This window comes from Moschus berezovskii, chromosome 24 (assembly GCF_049115385.1).
Source record: "Moschus berezovskii isolate FMDL1 chromosome 24, NW_MosBer_1.0, whole genome shotgun sequence".
In the NCBI taxonomy this organism is placed as follows: Eukaryota; Metazoa; Chordata; class Mammalia; order Artiodactyla; family Moschidae; genus Moschus; species Moschus berezovskii.
This window is the reverse complement of record NC_142483.1, coordinates 10,452,150-10,469,110: the sequence shown is the minus strand read 5'-3', so window position 1 is coordinate 10,469,110 and position 16,961 is coordinate 10,452,150. Positions and strand designations below refer to the sequence as shown.

Below are 16,961 nucleotides of genomic sequence, written 5' to 3'. Positions count from 1 at the left end.
CCTTGCCAGTTCAAACTGGATTTTTCCTGCTGCCCCTTTCCCCGGCCGCCTAGTCGGGTACAGGGTCTTTCCTAATGAGGGTTTGATGCCAAGGCCTGGGCAGCTCCATCCTGCTGGGTCCCAGCTGATTCAGGCCTGCCCCGGGCAATGGGCAGCTTCCCAGCCGGCCCCCTGTTCCAGGCTGGGGCACCTGGGGCCACTCTGCATCCCTGGAACTCTTGTCCTGCCTTGGACTCCCCCTCTCAGAATTCAGGCCCCACATACAGGCACTTGCTAACCCACCTTTATTCGCAGCAGGTTTCACTAGTAATAAAAGATCCAGACAGGGCCCAGGATCCCAGGACTTTTGTCCCCAGACGCAAGCCATTGACAGAGGGTTGACATGGCAGCCAGGGAGGGTAGGGGGCCCTTCTGCGGGGCTTCTGCAGGGCTCAGCTGCCCCCAGCTCAGACCCTCCCTGGAGCTGCTGAGGATGCGCCTCACGTTGCCTCCTTCCGGAGGCCTCTCTCTGTCCCATTTCCTGGGGCCTCATTAATTCCTCCCCACCTCACCCCGTGAGAAAGCAGGTCTGTGCTAAGCCTGGCCCAGGCCCAGGCCCAGCGCTGGGTCTCAGCATGCCGCTGCTTGGTTTGGGAGGCAGGGGACGGGGTTGGGTAGGGGACTCACCCTGTCCCACACTCATCCCAGGGAAACAGGCAGGGTGGGATTCCATCAGCATTGGTGTCCCAGCTCCCACCCCACCTTCCAGGAACCCAGGCACCCTGAAGGTCAAGAATATAAAGCACATCTGGTCTTATGTATAATATTTATAAAAGGGGGCTGCCAGCTTCTCCACCTCTGCCCCAGACTGGCCCCTAGGGTCTTTGGCTCCCAGGGGCAGAGACACTCTGGGCCCCAGCCTCTTTCTTCTCCCAGCAGTGGAATGTGAACTGTGGCCTGGGCTTGGGGTTGGGGGGAGTCCCAGCCTCCCCAGGACTGGTGAAGGGCCAGGGAAGAGGTCCCTTGGGGGTGCCCACGCCCACCTCAATTGAAAACCAAGTTCTGGCCTCAGGGATAGGGTGAGGCTGGTGGGGGGTTGCGGGGGCCAGGGGGGTGTCTGCTCCTGGTAGTGGGGATGGGCAAAGAGAACTAGATTATCCAAGGGCCTGAGCCCCAGTGCCTGAAAGGGGCCTCAGGGACAGAAGGAGGAAAGGCAAGCGGGCTGAGGGAGATGAGGCCCCAGGCTTGCAGACCATGGCCCGGCAGCAAGGCGGGGGGTGACCCCAGGCTGATTCAGCTCTGTGTGCCCTCTCCAGGCTGTGGGACCTGAGGGGGCAGCCGCTGGGCCTCAGTCTATGCACCTGTGCAAAGAGGATAAGGGGCTTGGGTGGGATCTGAGGCAACAGGAAGGGAGCAGGGGTACAGCCCCACCCTGCTCCCAGCTCAGGAAGCCCCTGCAGCCCAGGAGCTCAGTGGGGTAGTGGCCCAAAGGCCTTGGTCCTGGCTCTAACAAAGTGGGCAGGGCCCGATGCCAGTGCTCAGCACGCCCTTCTCCTCCCCCCACCGACTGGCCGCTAGATGGGAGCAGGGACTGAGGAGTCTGGGCAGGAGGACGAGCACGAGGAGACAGAAGGAGATGCAGGGGTCATCCTAGTGGCTTCCTCCGTGCCGACTGGTGCCTGAGACCCAGTCCATGATGATGAAGCTCAGGCTCATGGTCATCAGCAAGATGCCAAGTGCAGCAAAACAAAGGGCCTGTGGGATCAGAAGTCAGGGTCAGGCCTGAGGTCAGAGCAGACTCCCTCAGCCTCACACCCGCCCACCGACCTCCAGGCCCTTCGCACCAGGATTTTGGGGGTAGACCTTGCAGGTTCCTTCTCGGGGGGTATGATGCGAAAGTAGAAAATGGCTGGGAAGATGAAGATGAGGCACGGGGCAGACGTGGCACCTGCAAAGACATGGCCACTGTTGGCTCCTCACAGAGGATGAGATGGTTGGATGGCATCACTGACTCAGCGGACAGGAGCTTGAACAAACTCTGGGAGACAGTGAAGGACAGGGGAGCCTGGTGTGCTGCAGTCCATGGGTTCGCAAAGGGTCGAACACAACTGAGCAACCGAAGATCATGACTGTTGGTTCACTTCCACCTACTGGCTAAAGTTCAGGGGTGGACACTTTAATGAGATCAAACATTCCTTGATGAGGGAGTCTCATCTTGAAACTCCACTTGAGAACTCTGCCTGATTCTGGAAAGTCTGTCAGCCTCTCCCCTTATTCTCCATCTACCAGGATAGAAGGCTAGGGCTTTTGGTATCTGAAGAATCTGTCAGTGAAAGATAGCAAAAAGACAGGCCAAGAGATAGAGACAAAGCTTTGAGGATATTGGGCTGCTGGATACAGCTATTCCTGAAGGCATTTCAATCAGCTGAGCCCATGCATTACTTTATGCTTAATTCATTTTGAGTCAGATTTCAGACATACAGAACCAAGAGTCTTGTCTATGATATAAATGCTATGCAGTCCCCAGGTCAGTGTGTTGGTCCTTGCAGAGTTGAAGAGTCAGTCTCCTGAGTTGAGTCACCCCAAAGATGTCAGAATTGTTTGAGCTTCCCACTCAGAGCTCCAACTGGGACAGTTGGACAGAAGCCCAAATCTATAGTTCCATGATCCTGGGGCTGAATCAAGGCTCTCCGCTTAATAGCTATATGGCTCTCCCTTAATCACTGTACACTTCCTAATATGTGGAGTGGGGAAAAGGCCTGATGAGATCCTTTGTGGAGGCCCCTTGACCCCTGGGCTCCACCCCATCCCCCAACACCACCAGCAAGGGTAACTGACCTGGTGGTTCTGAGCCCTCACAATGGATTAAAAGACCCTTCAGAACAAATCTCAGATGGGAGGCCAAGCTGAGGACATGGCACGCAGACATCTCCTAAATGTAGGGTATGAGCTCAGGAATCTGCCAGGGTTTGCAGAGAGGAAGTTTCCTGGGGCAGCACCCTGCCTCCATTCACAGGTGGGCCAGGCCGCTTACCGATGACCCCGAAGATGCCCAGGATGTTGGGGGCAAAGATGACCAGCAGGTTGATACACGTGAGCAGGCCAACGGCAATGAGCACATGCCGCAGCCAGCTGAACTCGCGGTCAGGAAACAGCATCTGCTGGAGGGCGCGGCGCACCTGGGAAGAGGGACGGGGAGAGTCATCGATCTGTCAGTCGCCTCAGTCCACCCCGCCCCCCACACCCCGCCGTGGGCCTGGCCACGTGCATGTTGGCTCACCGGAAACAGAACGATGGGCACTGTGAGTGTGACGGCTGTCAGCACAGCCACGCGCACGCACAGGATCAGCACGTCAAACGGGTCCACCTTGCTGTAAGTGTGCAGCAGCTCTGACTCTACCCCGTCTGTGGCAGGCAGGGAGGGTGGTCAGCAGGAGGTCCGGGGAGGGGGCGGCTCTGAGCCTGGGTTGACCCTGACACTGTGGGGAGTGGCAACCGGCTCACCTCCACAGCTGCAGGGCACAGACAGGCACCACGATCTAATGAGCGCCTACAGTGCACAGGGTGCCATGGCCACAGGCCAGCCCCTTGCCCCCCAGCCTGGCCTCTGCCCCTGCCCCCAACGGTCCAGCCATACCGTAGAAGGTGAGGTAGCCGAAGAGGGCAGCCAGGAAGTACATGACATACATGACGGCAATGGAGAGGTTGGAGATCCGCTGCATCTTCCTCTTGGAGGGACTACGGGGCAGCAGGGGAGGGGATTGCTGCCAAGCTGGGCAACGCTGGGAAACCCCCGGGTGTCCTGGGGTCTCTCTCTGGCAACACACCCTCACCATCTGGTAGCTCAGAGAGCCTCCTTCTCGCCCCCGGTCGCCCCTCTGGCAGCCATAGAGACCTTGGATAAAATGACTTGGCTCCTGACATTCCTCCCCGCTGAGGACCACCTCCATTCACTCCAGGGAGAAGGAGGACCTCCCCGTCTCCCATACATGGATACCTACTCCTTGAGCTCCGTGTAGATGGGCAGCACCTCAGGGTGGCAGACAAAGGCAAAAGCCATGATGGGGATGGTATATGCTGTCTGAGGAAACACGGATTCTGTGTCAGGACGGGCCGCCCCCGCAGTGGTCCCACACTCTCCCCAGGCCCGCTGCCCCTCCCCTGGCCTGCTGCAACCTGAGTGTTGAGCGTGAAGTAACTCGGGGTGCAGAGCGCCCCGGCCTCCGTCGTGGCCTGCAGCCCTGCCTCGTCTTTGTTGATCTCCATGAGGCTGACGTTGCCTGTCATGTTGGCCACGTTGAGGGGCAGCGGGCAGGGCACGTGGAACTTTTTGTAGATGACCTAGGTGGGTGGTGGGGGGGAGTGGGGAGAGGATGAGGGCATCAGGGCCAAGAAGGGGTCCTCGGAAGTGACTGTGAAGCCACGTGCAGATCAGGAGCTGCCCTCCTGACCCAGGCTGCCCAGAAAGATCTACCCCCTCCCTGAACCCGCGTGGAGGGTGACTCACTGCAATTAGGAAGAACATCATGCAGCTGAGGGAGAAGCCGCTGGAGTAGCCCAGGTAGCCTGCGAAGTTGGGGAGGGGGCGTGTGAGTTGGAGGGGTCCTCCCACGCCTGCCCTGGGCCCCAGGCCCTGGCGCCGCCACACTCACCGAGCTGCCGCATCAGGGCTAGGGGCAGAATGATGACAACAGAGACCAGAATCACCAGGTAGTTCCCATTCAGGTACCAGTCCCTGCAGGGGCGGAAGCGGGGAGCCAAGGTTCCGGCCACTCAGCCTCGGGTGGCGCGGCTGCCTCGCCCTCAGTTGGGGTCACCCATGGTACCACTGAGTGATGCCATGCAGCGACCTCTGAAGAATACTCGTCCCCACCTCCGAGTCTCCCTTTCCCCATCTGCAAAATGGGCCCACTCCCAGCATTCCCCGGGGCAGGGTGAGGACTAACACACGCAGCTCCTGCTTGGTAACCATCACGGTTAGAGTCACTGTGGCTGTTTTTCCCAGGACGCACAGATCTAGGGTCCACCCTGCCCAGGAAGTAGCCCTAAGGGGGTGGGATGCAAAAACCTGGGTCTGGGGAGGTGGTGAGGGATTGTCCATGGGGCTCTCAGGGACTTGCCAACCACCGGAGTTCCTTGTGGTGCCCCCAGGACCTTCATCATACGTCATCCTGCCCACGTCCTCAATAGATAGTGGGCACAGGGATGAGGAAAGAGACCCTCCTTCCAGGGCAAGTCCAAAGGCCAACTCCGCAGGAGAGGGCCCTAGGGCCTGGGCACCGAATCCTGGCTGTTCGTTTCCACCCTCCGTGAGCTGCTCACAGCCACACGGCCCCTCTGCCTGCTGGGGCTGTGTTTCCAAGGGCAGGGCCTGGCTTTCTTCTCTGCTCTTACCCACAAAACATGGCTAAGTCATCAGTACTGGCTAAACTGATGACAGGCAACTGGGACACTGTGGGCTTAATTTCTTGGTTGGGGCGAGGTGGGGGGAAGCTAACACCCAAGCCATGGTCAGGAATAGCAGGAGCTTAGAGCTAAGCCCGAGGTTCTCAGGTCCTCCGTGTTCATGGGCTGGGTCCAGGGCTAGGCGGGGCCAGCTTGCTCAGCCTCACCCCACCTCCCAGCCCCACACGGCTCTCCTGGGAAGGTTCCCCGAGGTGAATGTGAGCTTTTCCAGCCGCTCTCTGCTCCCCACTCCACCCTGGCTTGTCTCTCCCACTAGTCCAGCCTGAGCTCCGCTAGTGCTGGGTAGGGAGGGGTAGCCCAGAGCCTCCCACCCTCACCCAGCCCCGCCCCACCCTGGGGCTCACGAGGTCCGATCCTCCAGGTTCAGGAAGGTCTGTATGACAAGGGGCAGCTCAGACTTGATGATGTACAGGTAGCTGGACATGGCTGCGGGGAGAAGGGCAGGTCAGCCAAGCCTGCCAGCCTTCAGCCTGCCCACTGCCCACTGCTGGCCTGTCCATCAGCCTCACCTCCGATGTTCTGCAGCGTGATGGCCACGGCGGCCGCCAGCTTTCCTGGGGTCCCAAAGGCACGGTAGCCCAGCTGCTCATAGGCACGGATGCCTGTGGGGGCAGGGAACCAGGACAGTCAGAAGAGCTCCCCCCAGCCCACTCCTCCCCTCTACAGGCCAAAGTTGGGGCTCACCCACGATTCCTGAGGCCTTGAGCAGCAGATGAATGGAATAGCTGGACAGCAAGGCGACGGCTGTCAACAGGAACCTGGGGAAGGTGGATGAAAAGAGGCTACTGGGGTTCCCCTGACAAGCAGGGGACGATGAGCTCTGGGGAAGGGCTGGGTGTGTGGGGTCTGCAACCCAGGTGTCTGGACCCCCAACATATGTGGATGCAAACTTGACAGTCCCCAGGGGTGGCAAACACCACTCAGGTTGACCCAGGGTGGTCAGGACTCAGAAGAGACCCTCTGAGCACCACCTCCCATTGAAATCTCGGAACAAACATGTTTTCCATTTAGGCTGCAGGGCAGAGCTCCCAGGTAAGGACACGTGTACCCACATACGGCCTGGCCACTGGATTCATCCATCACGTGTTAAATGTAGTAGGACAGACTCAGGCCTGTTCGGCTGGCCCCGTGTCGTCATCTCAGCAGCTTGACCAGGAAATGAGGTATATTTGTCTGGCCAGGGCTGTTTTTTTTTTTTTTTTTCCTAGCTGTGGTTTGGGGCAAGTGTAACTGCCCACCCACTGCAGCCTTGGTCTTGGGATAGGAAACTGGCAGGTCCTGGGAGGTCAGGGTTGGTGGCCTGTTTGGGGCTCCTGTCTTTAGAAGGTTTGCTGAGGACACTCACAGGAAAAGGATGATGCCCGTGTTGGCCATGGCATAGGCGAGCCCCAGGATGCCACTGCCCATGATGGCATTGCTGAGGTTGAACACCGACATCCCGAACGATGTCTTCCCCTCGAACTGCGGGCACCAGAGTGAGACGGGAGGGTGGGGTGAGTCAGTGAAGTGCAGAAGGCAAGCCAGTGTTCGCTCCCGCACTGTCCCTCGGCCTCCTGGTGTGCCTCATTACCGCTCCCATGCCCCTGAGCCCCTGACTGCAGCCCCTGCTCACGTCGGTGAAGTGTGGCTCCTTGCTGGGGCTTTTCGGTAGGAAGCCTTCGCCCTCAACACAGCTCCGTCCAGGCCCCTCGACCCTGCAGGCACAGGCCAGGGCACGCAGCTCAGCTCTAGCCTCTTGCCCGGCCCCCCCACCCTGCCCTGCCATATGCCATGATGGGGTCCTGCGCTCACCTCTGGCCGCCAGCTGTCGGGGTGGCGACTGGGAGAAGCCCCTCCAAGTGCTTGCCGTTGGGCACCAACTCCACCATCTCCGTCTGCAGAGGTGCCTCCATGGCTCTGGGACCACCACCACAGGAACACTGGCTCGCGCGCTGACGCGGTCAGACGTCTGCAAAGCAGACAGCCCTTCTGGTTATCCGCGCTCCTTGGGCTCACGGCCCAGACTCCCACGGGAAGTCTGCTCTCTAGCGCACCTCCCAGTTCACTGAGGACAGACCCACTCGCGTCTGCCTGCTGCGTCCCTGGAAGCTGCCATTGAGAGGCAGAGCTCACATCCCTGAACCCTCCAGGCCACCCTGAGGGGACACCTCAGCCAGTACCTAGCGCTTCCCCCTCCCCTCCGCTGCCACATAGATGTAGCGGCCCAGGCAAGTCTTTTGGGGGCCTTGCTTTTACCATCTGTGAAGTAAGGGTCAGTTGCATGACCTGACTTGCCACAACCCGAGGGTGCTGAGTCCCAGGCCTCCAGACCCCTCTCTGGGGGTGGGCCCTGGACTGACTCCCCCTCCCTGACATTAATACCGGGAGACGGTTTCCTGTGCCCTGTGTGCCAGGGGCCTCCTAGCCAACCTAGAATGGCACTGCCCGACGGCTGGAGGCCTCGGGACAGGGCGAGGGCTATGGGCCCTGTTCCCAGCTGCCCGGCGGGCTTTGCTGGCAGCCAGAACAAAAGGCCTTCTGTGGGCTGAGAGCTGGCGCTGGGAACGGCAGGCGCAGAGACTACCCCCCCTGGAGTCAGGAGGCCTGCGGCGGTGCTGGGTAGCTGGGCACCTGGGCCCTGCCCGCTCGGCTGCAAAGTGCCCTCGTGGCCTTCCAGGAAATCGGAGCCCCCAGAGCCCAGTTTTCTGGGCCACACAGACCTCACCCTCCACACAGCCCTGGCCTCAGGGCCATGTTCTCTTTCAAGCCTCTCCTCCCCTGCTGGGGAAGCCCCCACCCTTAGGTGCCCACCCTTTGAGCAGACTCCCCACCTCCTGGAGCCCCAGGTCAGGAACTCAGGGCCTTGGCCAGCTGTAGATGGGCTTGGACCACTGGGTCAGTCTTCCCTTCTCTGTATTCTGCTGGAACTCAAAGGGATCCCCTTCTCCCCCTGCCCAACTCTGCCCATTGCCCAGACAACTTGCTGGCCCCTCTCCCATCACTGGGGCTGGGAGCCACCTACCCCATGTCTAGAAGGTACCTGGGCATAGTGCCCCAAGCATCTCTAAGGACATCCTGAAGGCCAGACAGAAGGCCAGGGCAGAGACCAGGCAGGCTGCAGCACTGCCAGGCAGGTCAGCCAGAGCCGAGTCTTGACTAGTCCCTCTGCTTGGGAAGCCGGCATCCCGCCCCAAATCCCCAGATCCTGATGGTGTCAAGTGCACTCTTAAAGCTAGAGCACCACGGGTCTCAGACTCAGCATTCAGGGCTAGGGTGGGGAGGGGAGGCTAAGCTCAGGACTCAAGCCTCAGGCCGAAGGCCCTGGTGTCCTCAGGGCAGCAACCACATGGAATTGACCAAAGGACCTCTTTGTGATTGCCTCACGCAGCCCCAAGGCAGAGTTCCGATCCTAGGTACCTCAGTCCTGAAGACCCCATACGTGGCACCCTTGGACCACTTACCCTGCCTCTCCTTCCTCTAATGCTGGCACCTATACCTTTCTCTCCTCCAGCCTGTCCACATAGGACCATGACAATTTGAGCATCTCTTCTCATGGCCTCTTCCCCTGGACCAGAGTCCCCCGGGTCGGCCTGTCTTCATGCCCCTGCCCTGAGCCTCACTGAGAGTACCCCTCCAAAGATACCCACACCTGATCTCCAGAGTCACTCCAGAGTACCCCCTGGCTCTCAGCTGGGGTTACCTTTGCCAGGCCTCCTGCCCTGGGCAGGCTGGGACAGGCCCTCAGGATGTGCTGAGTCGGCAGACTGGACAAAGCACTCTTCTCTGCCTTAATATTCTTCCCTAGCAGCCAAGCACTGCCTCCAGGGAGACCACAGCGCCTGGCATGGTCATGGCCAAGGTGCCTGAGGCCCTCGATTCAGGTTCCCCATCCCCTCGGCACAACCTGAGGCCTAGACCTTCAGGTCCTGCCTAGTACTCATGATCAGTCAGTGCTGAGTCATAGGCTGGCCTGAGATCCCAGAGAGGACACAGAATACCCTTCCTCAAGTGGCTTCCAGTCTGGAAGGGACAAACTCCCCACCCCCCATCCCCTACCCGATGGCTCCTGCTGTAATGGAGCCACATAGTGCTGGGACTCGAAAAAGGAGAGAGAGGGGCATCAAGGAAGGCTTCCTGGAGAAGGAGATGAGGGAGCCAGTTCTGAAATTCCAGCAGGAGCCCCCAAAGTGTGGAAACAGGAAAGAGCAGCTCAAGTAGCGTACACAGCACGGATGGGCAACGGCCCTGAGGCAGGCTGTAAGGATAGTATGAAGGTTCTGTGGCCTAGACAAGCCGACAGGGCCTTGAAGTTGAGGTTGAGGAGACTGGACTTCAGTGAAGGCAGGACTAAGGGCTGGAGGTGAGGGCAGGGTAGAGATTAGCACTGGCCTGACATGTGGACCCCCAACCATTCCCTGAGGCTGGCAGCCCATTTTTTACTGTTCTCATCTCTCAGGCCTGCCACGTCCCCAGGCCTCTTTGCATCAGACATCTGGGTAGACTCAGAGGTTAGCCCTGCCTGCCAGGAGATTCTGACCCACTGCAGGGAAAGCCCAGAGACGACACTCTAGGTCTGAGGCCTGACCTGGCCCTGCCTCACGGTGGGATCATGGACAAACTATTCCCCACTCAGGACCTCAGTGTCCTCCTGTCCTCTGGGGGTTCTGGGAGGCTTGACCAAAGGTGGGGACAGAGTGAGGCGCCTCCCAGAGGACTTTGCCCCTAGAGCAGACCACAGGCCCCCAGAGAGGGGTCAGGCTCTTGGGTGGGGAGATCACGGCAACCTTGAGCGGATCATCAGAATAGCAGCCGTCATGGGTGTAGCATGAGTTCAAGCAGTAAATCGATGGTCCAGGCCACTGCCCTGGGGCCTGTTTGCTCTGTTGGGAGATAAGGGCCAAGGTGGAGGGGGGAGCGGGGGGCCAGAAGCCACCGGGATCGCACAGCAGGTAACGTCCGCCCACGCAGACATCACAGGGTGAGAATTCGTCAGGCACACCTCCTCGGCAGGCGTTGAGTTTGGCTAATTAAAGATTTCAAGATCCAGGAATCCAGGCCACCGTGGGGCCACTGTTTGCGTCAGCCGCTATGGGAAGCACGCCCTCATCCAGGTCCTGGGAGTCACCAGGGCTCTGAGCCCGGTTGTCCTCCCCCATGCTCAGGACACGAGTGGGTCTGCGGCTTAGCTACAGGGAGAATCCACACTGTCCTTCCCTCGGTCCTGTGGCCACGTGCGCTGGTGAAGGCACTGAACCCACGGAGCTGGCTGCCATGGCCCCCCGGTTCCTTGTGCCTGGACAGCCCCCACCTCAGCTCAGATCTCAGGGCAGAGGCAGAAGGCCTGGCTTAAGGCTCCACTGTGCTCATCCCTCGGGGCTCAGGGGTGATGGCTGCCCCCAATTCTAGCTCATGGGTCCTTACAACTTCCCTCATTGGCTGAGAGAAGATGCCCCTCCCAGCCTAGCATCCACCTGCTTCTCCAGGCTTCAGAAGGAAAACAACCTCCTCGGACCAGACATTAGTCAACAGGGAAACTGGGTTTGCTGGACAGGTGTGGACTGTGTGCTCGCAAGGCACAGCCACAGCGATTGGTGCGAAGCCGACTGCTGAGGTCAGGGGTCTAGGGACAGGGCATGTGGGAGGATGTTTAGAACAGGAGAGGATGCTTAAAAAAAAAAGTACTTTGCCCCTCCTCGGGACCCACAACTCCAGGTTTTGACCTCAGCGGATCCGGTCTTCCATCCACTACTCCCTCATTGTCAACAACACTGAGTAAGTGACCAGTGTGTAGCTAACCCCCGGCTGGTACCGAGGGGGTGGCAGACAGGAGAGGCCACACCCAGTGGAAGGCAAGTGGTGCAGAACAGCCATGTGCTGGCCACACCAACCCTCACCCCCTAGCTCCCTGGCCCCGTGCTTCTGTGTTCTGGGTATCCGGAACCATCTAGGAGGATCTGAGGGCCCCTGCTGGGGCCGGAAGGTGGACTTTCCGGTGACAGGGTATACTTTCTAAACACCTAACAGATGCTTAGCGTTGGGCCTGTCCCCAGACACCTAGGCCTCCCCTCTTGCCTAACCCTGAACCCTCCTTGCTCAGGTTGCCTCCCAACCCAGTGGAAGCTGTGGTCAGAATCTCTTGGCTCAAGACTTGACCACGGCCAGCAGCAGCCCCCCTCCCCTCACTGCCAGCCTGCTGAGAAGGACGTGCAGCCCGAGGCTCAGCTGAGGCAAAGGACAGGACATCACGTGCCTGTGGCCCCCCCAGAGGCAGGGGAGACCCCGAGCCAGCCAGTCCATCCTCCTCCCTGCTGACCCGGAATCCCCTGGAGGCGGCCAAATATTTGGACAGCCGGATTTCTGGCCCCAAAGAAAGCTGGACCCGGGGCCTAGGGCAGCTCAGGACTCATTGGAGACCCCGATGGGGGGGGGGGCGGCGAAAGACAAAATCAGCCTGGAGGAGAGGCACAATCCAATGTCAGGAAGAAGCAGGGAGAGTTGGAGGAAGGGAAAAGAGAGGGAGAAAACATACACACACATGATATCTGTGCTCATGCAAACAGATCCAGACCAAGAGACAGACAGAGGCGCGGGGAGATAAGAAACAGAGGATCCAGAGAGACACAGGGGCGTCCCTGGTGGCTCAGATGGCAGAGAATCTGCCTGCAATGCAGGAGACCCGAGTTCGATCCCTGGGTGGGGAAGATCCCCTGGAGAAGGGAATGGCTACCCACCCCAGTATTCTTGCCTGGAGAATTCCATAGACAGAGGAGCCTGGTGGGCTACTGTCTATGGGGTCACAAAACAGTCAGACACGACTGAGCGACTAACACACACACACACACACACAGAGGGATCAAAAAGAAAAAAATACACAGAGGGCTAGATGTGTAGACATTCAGACAGGAAGACAGATAGACAACCAGACAAGTGAGAGACGGATTGACAGAGGTGGCCAATCTGTTAGCGATAGCTCTATGTAGAAACAGAGCCAGAGTGACCAGACCGAGTGCCCCAGAAGGAGCAAGAAGTGGACGGTGCCAGAGGCCCAGATGAGGGGCAGCAGGCCCAGCGGGCCGCCACAGCATCTCTGGATTCTTATGAGGGCAGCTTATGCCCTCCTTAGCCAGGTGGAGACATTCAGAGGATGGGGCCACAGGCCAGGACGAGCTAGAAAACTCAGAGCCCCCAAGTCCAGCACCCACAGCTGCTGCCAGTTGGAATGACCCCACCCTCAGCGGCCACGCACGTGTGTAGACGTGCCGGCTGAGAGGCTGTGAACAGGACGTGGCCCGCAGAGCGGAAATTCAAATCCAAGCCACCCCAGGCCGCAGGCCGGAAAGCCCCTCCTGCCCAGCAGCTGGTCCTTCCCTTTGGCCCCCAGTAACCCCGCCTGCTCCTCTAAAGAGCCCCCGCCCTGCATCAGTCTTCTTATCCAGAGTCAAAGTCCAGCCCTCCACCCACCTGACAGTGTGCAGGGGGCACACAGTAGGTACTCAGTAAATATGAAATGAACGAAATGGGTCCAAAGTCTTTGGCAAGCCTCCAGCCCATCTCACCTGCTCCAGGTGGCATCTGGTTCCCCAGCCATGTCTGCCTGAGAACATCCCCCTGAAGCGCCCCTCTCCTACTAGGGTACAGGGCAAATCCACCCCAGCTTTCTGTGTGCACAGATGCTGCAACTGTACCTCTCTCGCAGCCAACCATTCCCCAAAAACGGTTCCCGCCTCAAACTGAGTGCCTGCGCCCTACCCAGCCCAGACTTTCAGGGTGCACTCAGTTCAGCTCAAAAAACCTTCCCTGCCCCCACCCAAGCACCATAAACCACCTGGTCTGTTCCATTGCACTTCAATTTCTCCATTTCTCCAGGGCTCCGAGGCTACTTGGGTTTCCCTGGTGGCTCAGTGGTAAAGAATCTGCCTGCCAACGCAGGAGATGCGGGTTCAATCCCAGGGTCAGGAAGATCCCCTGGAGAAGGGTATAGCAACCCACTCCGGTATTCTTGCCTGGGAAATCCCATGGACGGAGGAGCCTGTCAGGTTACAGTCCATGGGGTTGCAAAAGAGTCAGATATGACTTAGCAACTAAACAACAACAACCAAGGCTACTTGCTAGGGAGCAGGCGCTAGGACAGGAGCAACCAACTCTCAAGATCTTGCCACTTGGAGCCTCATGGGGGGTGTTTGTGACATGGTCCCAAAGAACCAGTACTGAACCAAAGGTGGACTGAGAAGCCAGTGAGGATAGGGGCTCTATGAGCCCAGGCAGAATAAAGTTCTGAGACATATAGCTCAACCTCAAGGAGCCAGAGAGCCTCGTTCCTGATTACAGGTATTCCAGGCCTCTTGGAGATGTGCCAGGTCTGGCCTCATCCACCCCTGATTTCTCCCACCTTTGGCTCTTCCTACAGGAAGCCTTCCATGATTGTGCAGAACCTCCCCTCTCAAAATAGACCTGTCCTTGGATCCCACCAGCTTTCTAAGCTCCAGACTGAGAACCTCTGAGCGATTTGCTTCCTTTCCAGAAGGAAGTGAGCCCCCATGCCAGACTGTGCATTAAAGACGAAGGGCTGCTTTCAGGGCCAGCAGAGAGGCCCAAGGCAGTCGTGGAAGGAAGGACAGGACTGGCAGGCTGAAGGAAGGATGGGCCTGGGTCGACGTGTCCCCCACGGTGCGAGGACCTTACACGTAGCCCCCCTCAGACCTGTCCCAGAGCATATACCTGGACTCAAGGCTCGGGTGACTGCGGTGGGGGTCGGGGGGCGGGTGGAGAGGGTGACTTCCCATAAGCCCCGCCCCTGGCCTCTCCGCGGGTGTAAACAAACGCACGCACTTGCTGCGGCCAATCGAAGGGGCCAGTCGGGCGGGGGCGGGCTCCTGCGAACCTAGTCCGAGTCCTTCCCCTCCGCCCTGCGGCCGCTGCCAGCTCTCACACCTCGGTCCCAGTGCGCGTGGCGGGGAGGAGCGCAGACCAAGCCCCGCCTTCAGTCCGGGGAGCCACACTCGCCCCGTGCCCGCCGTGCCCGCTGGCCTGGCTGCAAATGGCATGGGCTCTGGGACCAACGTGTGTCCCGTAGCCCCTCAGGAAGCCTGGCCGGATCTGCCCTCAAACCCCTGCCTAAGGCAGCAGGATAAATATACCCTGAAGCCCGGCTTGCCAGCCGGGCCGATTTGCTTGTCAGGGAGCCCGACGGGGCAGCGCTCCAGGGCCTTCTCCCGGGCCCTCTTAGGCCCCCCTCCGGGACCCTCCCGAGCCCGTCCGCGTGGGCCCTGCCTCGGCAAGCCCACGGCCCGCCACCGCAGCCCCTAACAAGGCGTCCCGTGAGCCTGGCTCCGGGTACCGCCGACCCCGCCGGCCCTACGAGAGGCCCCGGGACGACGAGGTGCCCCTCCCGGACACCAGCTCAAGCTGGGAGCTGGCGGGTCCCCAGGGCCGGCAGCTCTCCGGGCTTTGGTTTCCCGGAGGGTGGGGCGCCTGCCCGGAGCCAGGGAGGGTGAGGGGACCTGCCCGGAGTCCAGATCCCGACGCGAAAGTGGACAGAAGGGCCCCGCCCGCGGCGGGGGTCGGCGCCCCAGCTGTACCTGGCCTCGCGGGAGGGGACGCGCGGTGCTCCGCTCGAGTCGGTGCTGTCCGCTCTGCCCACGACGGAGCTCGGCGGCGCGGGATGAAGGGCGCCCAGCCCCGCCCCCGGCCCGCCCCCGGCCCTCCAATCCTGGGCCGCCCGCGGGAGGAGGGGCCGGTCGGGGGAGAGGCGGGGGCCCTCGGCAGGCCTGGAGCAAAGGGGAAGCCCTTAGGTAGGACAGCAGCTGCTCCGGAAGGGGCTCAGGGGAGTCTCGTTGGGAGAATGCTTTCGTCCAGGACAGATTCTCTCTCAAGTCTCCGAGTGCCCCCTTAACCCCTGAAATACTCTGCCCTCACTTCCCTCCAGCCAGAAGGGGCTTTTCAGCCAAGAGGCATGGCAACAGAGCCATGCTTAACCTCAGCGAAGGGTGCTTTGAATGGGGACTTTCGGACATCACTTAGGCACAAGATGTCTTTTCTGCCGGCCTCACCCTTCCCAAGCAGAGGCGGGATAGGGTAAGGACAGGGACTCTGTATCAGTTCTGTCCTCACTGCAGATAATCGAAAGAGACTGAGGGTAGAGTGAGGACGGGGGTGGAGCAAGGCTAGGCTCCTGTTGATCCTTGCCTGTATCTCCCTGGCCATGCCCGCATCCCCATTTCCTTATTTCTAAAGAGTAGGAGACAGCTGTGTCTGCCCATGGGAAGTGGGGTCTGGGACTTGGTGCCTTGGCGGAAAGGGTTTCAGGGTGGTCCTGGTTTTCCTGGCTGAGGGCTCCTAATCCCATCCTTGCCTGCTTCTTACCCAAGGCCTTAGTGCTCAGAGGTGTGTGGTGGGTGTTAAGGCCCACCCCCAGCCCCCCAGGCATAACCAGCAGTAAGCTGGGTAAGGCCCTAACCTGGGGAGTGAGCTGGAGGGGGTACTGTTTGCCGAACAGCTGTCCCTCGCTTCTCAGCCACTGGCTCTGATCAGATTAATCCATGGCCTCTGCTGTTCCTAACCAAGCTGGATGTCTATGTGTCAAGTCCGTCCCCCTCCCTAGTACTGGGGAGAATGCCCTCAGAAGACGGGCCTCACCCCTTCCCTGCCCTGGGTTGGGAGTTAGGACTCCAGGATTCTCTTCCTACTGACTCACAGCACCACCACAGCCAAGCCCTAGCGTACCTCAGTTTCCCTCTGTGTCACAAGGAAATAGCTGTCTTTTCCCCTGGCCTGAAGGGAGTGGGTTAAGGTGAAGCTGTGAATCAAGGACAGGGGACTTCAGCTTTGGCTGGGAAGGCCAGGAGGCTGGGTAGACTAAAGAGAAAGGCATTGGGTTGGTGGCAATCCTTGAAAACCTCAAACCATCTAAACTGCCTCACTGCTGAGGGCTGAAAAACAGGAAGGGACTGGCTGTCCCTCTTAATCTGGGGCTGATGTAATCCCCAGATCACAGCTTACTTTGGTCCTGAGAGACTCTGAAACCCACCCCCTGAGAGGCTTTAGGACTGCCCGTGGGACAGTCAAATAGGAGAGGTGCTGACCAGGGTCTCAGTTCTGCCCCCCCAACCTCCACACATCCTGGGTGCTCACAGAAGCCATCTGCCAAGGACTGGGTGCTCCTATTGGCAGTTCTTGAGGAGCCAGGTCTGGCTTCAAGGCCACCGGCATGTGGGTGCTGGGGTCCTTAATCCAGTCTGGAGGGAGCAGGGACCGGCTGGCCTGGGCTGCTGTGAGAGGCCCCAGGGCGGCGTGGTGTGGGGTCCCTGGGCCCGGCCAGTTGTGGCCCGGCTGGGGGAGGAGCTGCCTGTTTGTTGATGCTAGGCCTGGGCCCCAGCCAGGGCAAACACAGCTCAGAGGCCTTTCCTGCCACCTGCCGAATCTCCCAGCCCAGCCTGAGGTGGCCGGACAGCTGGCAGTCTTTACGGGGCTCCGAGAGGTACCAGGCACCTTCTCCCGGAGGCTGGAGGGAATGTCCGTTCATGCAGCTGCAGTGCCGG

The 16,961-nt window shown here is 59.8% G+C and overlaps 1 protein-coding gene across 2 annotated transcripts; it reads right to left on the bottom strand.

Annotated features, from left to right (window-relative positions):
- Window positions 1-299: 299 nt before the first annotated feature.
- SLC38A3 (solute carrier family 38 member 3) lies at window positions 300-15,107 on the bottom strand. Of its 2 annotated transcripts, XM_055413870.2 has the most exons (16): window positions 15,003-15,107; window positions 7,237-7,393; window positions 7,058-7,139; window positions 6,791-6,906; window positions 6,130-6,203; window positions 5,955-6,047; window positions 5,790-5,871; window positions 4,632-4,714; window positions 4,487-4,545; window positions 4,156-4,320; window positions 3,981-4,060; window positions 3,617-3,717; window positions 3,260-3,384; window positions 3,014-3,158; window positions 1,824-1,927; window positions 300-1,734 (listed from the first exon to the last, which is right to left on the bottom strand). In XM_055413870.2, the coding sequence occupies exons 2-16, from the start codon at window positions 7,335-7,337 to the stop codon at window positions 1,630-1,632; spliced, it is 1,515 nt and encodes a 504-aa protein (XP_055269845.2). In that variant the 5' UTR covers window positions 7,338-7,393; window positions 15,003-15,107; the 3' UTR covers window positions 300-1,629. The 2 variants fall into 2 exon arrangements, with proteins under 2 accessions (XP_055269845.2, XP_088687784.1); XM_088831658.1 differs by lacking the exons at window positions 3,617-3,717; window positions 15,003-15,107 and having other exon boundaries at window positions 4,156-4,259; window positions 7,237-7,356.
- Between the last annotated feature and the right edge of the window lie 1,854 nt (window positions 15,108-16,961).